Source organism: Octopus bimaculoides, chromosome 21 (genome assembly GCF_001194135.2).
Source record: "Octopus bimaculoides isolate UCB-OBI-ISO-001 chromosome 21, ASM119413v2, whole genome shotgun sequence".
Taxonomy (NCBI): Eukaryota; Metazoa; Mollusca; class Cephalopoda; order Octopoda; family Octopodidae; genus Octopus; species Octopus bimaculoides.
This window is the reverse complement of record NC_069001.1, coordinates 16,072,220-16,076,828: the sequence shown is the minus strand read 5'-3', so window position 1 is coordinate 16,076,828 and position 4,609 is coordinate 16,072,220. Positions and strand designations below refer to the sequence as shown.

The window sequence follows — 4,609 nt, the reverse complement described above, 5'->3', positions numbered from 1 at the left end:
ATATATATATATATATATATATATATATACTGAATAAATAAGGATTCAATATCCAGACAGGTACCATTCAAGCACTTAGTTATAATCCAGGTTAAGGTTAACTGCATCAAATTGAAATGAGCCCTAGAGTTACTTGAGGTAAGCAACCCCACTGTAATTTATCTGATGGGTAAATCCTGGGTTTGCTTCTCTGGATTATGAATATTTAACCAAGTGTATATCCAATAGTGTCAATGAATATGAAGATTACATCTGCATAATTTTTTTATATTATTTCTACAGTGAATTACAGTGTATTTGATTTAAATTTGCACAATGCACATTTCTGGTGCATAGACATCTAATGATTGCATTTGCATCCAGTTACTTTCAGCTGGTGATTAGTCTACACACCTTATTCAAGGCCCATTCACTGAAATGGATGTTGAGCAGTATATCCATGATTATGACATATAAGTGGTCAGAATATTGCTGATGGTTGTGTGTTGACTATTGTTCTTGATAATATTGATAGCTCTTCATCACTGTATAAATCAGTATAAAAGAGGCAATGTGCTTCCAGACAGCATGTCTGAAGAGTCATCAATACAGCCAAGTGCAATAGCTAGCAGGAAACTGTCAGTAATATTCTGACCAGTTATATGCCATAACCAGGGATATACTGGTCAACAATATATATGATGGACACTCCTGTCAAAGACGATGTATGAGCGTTCAGCTTTTACCAAACAACCTGCACAAATGATTTCTTTGTAGTGCTCAAATGTATGTGTTGTACGTTAGCTCATTCCTTCCATCAAATCAATGGTGCCTGAACAGATGCATGGTGTACTACATGTCAGGTGTTGAAGTGACCACAAAGTAATGTGAGATTAAGTATTTTGCTCAAGAACTCAACACACCACCCAGTCTAGGAATTGAAGCCACGATCTTGTGACTGTGAGTGCAACACTCTAACCACTAAGCCATGCACCCTCACACACACACGCACATGTATATACCTGGTACAGCCCTCCAGCTTACCAGTTCCAGTCAAACTGTCTAACCCATGCTAGCATAGAAAACGGATGCTAAATGATGACGATACACACACACACACACACACACAAAACCACTATTTCTGTTTTAGAGTGTGCTTTTTTTCTGACTTATGGACAACTAACTGATTATATGTGTATATCACTATATCAAGCTGACTATATCAGACTATAGCTATACACCACTGGTCACAATGCACTTCCTCGCATTGCTGTAGCTTTCAAATGATGCCACCCCATTGGCTAGGTGAGCAGGCCAACATTCCCCATGAGTGGAATGTCACTTAATCACAGGATCACCTATCTACAACTGAATGAACTGGAGCAATGTGAAATAATGTTTTACCCAAAAACACAATGCATCACCAGTCTGAGAATCGAAACCACAATCTTGCAATCAAGAGTGCAACATCCTAAACACTAGGCCATGTCCCTTCATATAAAAAATGAATTAACGCATAAAGAAAATGTATTTAAGATAAATATCTGCTGTTCTTTTTATTTTTCCCATCTATGCAGGTGCTAACCAAAGGTGGTGTTGCATACAAGGACATCCCATGGCATCGCGAATGCTTCACTTGCTCAAAATGCAACAAAAATCTAGCCGGAGAGAAATTCACATCACGTGAGGAAAAGCCGTATTGTGCTGATTGCTATGGTGACTTGTTTGCTAAGAAGTGCTGCATTTGCTCAAAGGCTATTATGGGTGAGTTTCCAGAATATTTTCTTAGAATTTTTATAAAGCTGTATTGCTTGGTCTATGTCTCAGTTAATTATATGACGACAGAAATTAATAGAGTTGCACTGAATATTTGGGATAAACAACAAAGGAAGATTAAATGTTACGTTTACGTATTTGTTTTGCAAGATTCCTTATGTGAAATCGTGTGTTGAAACAGATATTGTCACATTTCAGGTTTTTTTTTTTGCTTTTTTGCCAAATAAACACATGCATTACACACTCATTCTTCACTACAGAATTATTATTGTCCTTATTTTACTGTCCTTTGTCTTAAATCTTTTGTTGTACACCCTGTGACCTTTTCAGTGACTCTTCATTCCATGTATCTCCTCCAGTTCAGTCTTATTACACAGACAAATCAAAAATAAAATACAGAAAAATGACAAAAGTCAAAAGGACATACACAGTAAATGTATTAGACTGACACTCAGAAAAAAGTTTAAGATAGTAAAAAGAGGGCATGTGATACTTCAAGCATGGCTCTTTGTCAGAAAGAAGAAAATGTCCAGAGAAAAGGAACGTAACTGCCCAAGAAAAGCACATGGCTGAAAAATAACTGATTGGAAGTGGAAAGAGATAGAGGAAGTAGATTTTGAAAGCAGGAGAGTGCAAAAATGGCCAGTGTGCTTGTGATTATGTGGTTGATACAAATACATATATAGTTAAGAAGCTTGCTTCCCAACCATGTGGCCTTGGGTTCAGTCCCACTGCACAGTACCTTGAGTAAGTGTCTTCTACTATAACCCTGGGCTGACCAAAGCCTTGTGGGTAAATTTGGTAGACAGAAACTTAAAGAAGGTTGGCATGTATGTTCCATGTTAAAAGCACCCAGTACACTCTATGGAATGGTTGGCATTAGGAAGGACACCCAGCCATAGAAACCATGCCAGAACAGACACTGGAGCCTGGTGTGGCCCCCTGACCTTACTGGCTTTGGTCAAACCATCCAACCCATGCCATCATGGTAAATGGACATTAAATGATGATGATATATAAATGTATATAATATGTGTGTGTGTCATTGTTTGTCCTCCATGACCACTTGACAATAGATGTTGGTTTGTTTACGTCTCTGTAACTTAGCAGTTCAGCATAAGAGACCAATAGAATAAGTACAAGGCTTTTTAAAAAATGTACTGGGAACAATTTGTTCAACTGAACCCTTCAAAATGGTGCCTCAGCATGGCCACAGTCCAATGACTAAAACAAGTAAAAAATACATAGATATAAAATTTATATTAGCCAATTATAAAAAAAAAGAAGTAATCACAATATACAGCTTCTACTAGTTATATATATCTCTCAATAATCTTTAATCAAACAAATCAACCCCAGGACTTATTCTTTGTAAGCCCAGTACTTTTCTGCCAGTCTCTTTTGTCAAGCCGCTAAGTTACAGGGGACATAAACACACCAACATCGGTTGTCAAGCGATAGAGGGGGGACAAACACAAATACACAAATACACACATATATATATATATACACACACGACTGGCTTCTTTCAGTTTCCATCTACCAAATCCACTCACGAGGCTTTGGTTGGCCTGAAGCTATAGTAAAAGGCACTTGCCCAAGGTGTCATGCAATGGGACTGACCCAGAACCATGTGGTTGGAAAGCAAGCTTCTTACCACACAGCCACGCCTGCATGAGATATATATACATACATACATATATATATATGATGATGATGATGGATTCTCTCATTGTGAACAACAAATGAGGGTTCAGTAAAATAAAGCAGTAATCATGTTCTATGGACATGTACGTGTCTCTTGAGGCCTGCTGGTACCTCGCAAAGAGAATAAGTTGAGGACTCAGTTTTCTTGAGTGCTTGTGTATCATTCACCACATGTTTTCTTGAGTAGACAGTAAGGTCTGTTTTGCTCCATGACACAAAACCACAATGACAAGTAAGGTTCTCATTTAGAGGAGCAGTGTTTTGCCAGCATGCCTTGATGTTTCCACAAAGATGTGTGTGTACACACACACACACACACACATATATATATATACACACACACATACACACACACACACACACACACATATACACGTATATACACACACACACACATTCTTATCACAGTGATGATTTATAGGTTAGATACAGACTCACATATTTTAGGGGAAGAAAGTATAGTTGATGAAACTGATCCCTCTTGCCAGTACTTTACTGGTATTTATTTTGTTGTCCCCTACTCTGCTTTACCATCCAAAAGGTGAGCCTTTCATATGAAGATTTTTCTAACAAGTCTAATGACTGAAACAAGTAGAAGGTATAAAAGTTAACTAGAAATATCATGGGGTCAACCAGGCACATAATGTTGATTAGACAAACTCTAGTATTTGATTGATATCTATTTTATCAACTCCCTAGAAGGATGAAGAGTAAGAACAAACTCTAACTGGATTTAAAGTCAAGAACTTATTTTTAATAAGCTTCGTTTTTTGTCTTTTTTCAGGCTTTGGTGGCACCAAGTTCATCTCTTTTGAAGACCGTCACTGGCACAGCGACTGCTTCAACTGCAACAAGTGCAAAACATCTATGGTTGGCAAGGGTTTCCTTATGAATGAGGGAGACATTGTGTGCCCTCCATGTGGACGCAACTAAGACCTATATCTTGGGTTACTTTACAAGTCTCTTAAAGTCTTTAAATCTGTCCCTTGGACTTGATGAAAGTCACCAACAGCAAAAAAAAAAAAAAAATTTTTTAACCCTAAACGAGTATGTAATAAATATGGTTTATCCATTAGAATAATTTAGATCTATGATTATTTATTAAAGTTTAATTGTAATTTACCCACCGCCTTCTTTTCTACAATTT

The 4,609-nt window shown here is 37.3% G+C and overlaps 1 protein-coding gene across 1 annotated transcript in view; it reads left to right on the top strand.

Moving 5' to 3' along the window:
• Nucleotides 1-4,603, top strand: part of LOC106875883 (four and a half LIM domains protein 2) — an 82,811-nt gene extending 78,208 nt beyond the window's left edge. Inside the window, exons 4-5 of the mRNA XM_052975309.1 lie at nucleotides 1,557-1,743; nucleotides 4,247-4,603. Of these exons, the coding sequence (XP_052831269.1) occupies nucleotides 1,557-1,743; nucleotides 4,247-4,395 (336 nt within the window). The 3' untranslated portion in view covers nucleotides 4,396-4,603. The remainder of the gene's footprint in view (nucleotides 1-1,556; nucleotides 1,744-4,246) is intronic.
• Nucleotides 4,604-4,609: the final 6 nt, after the last annotated feature.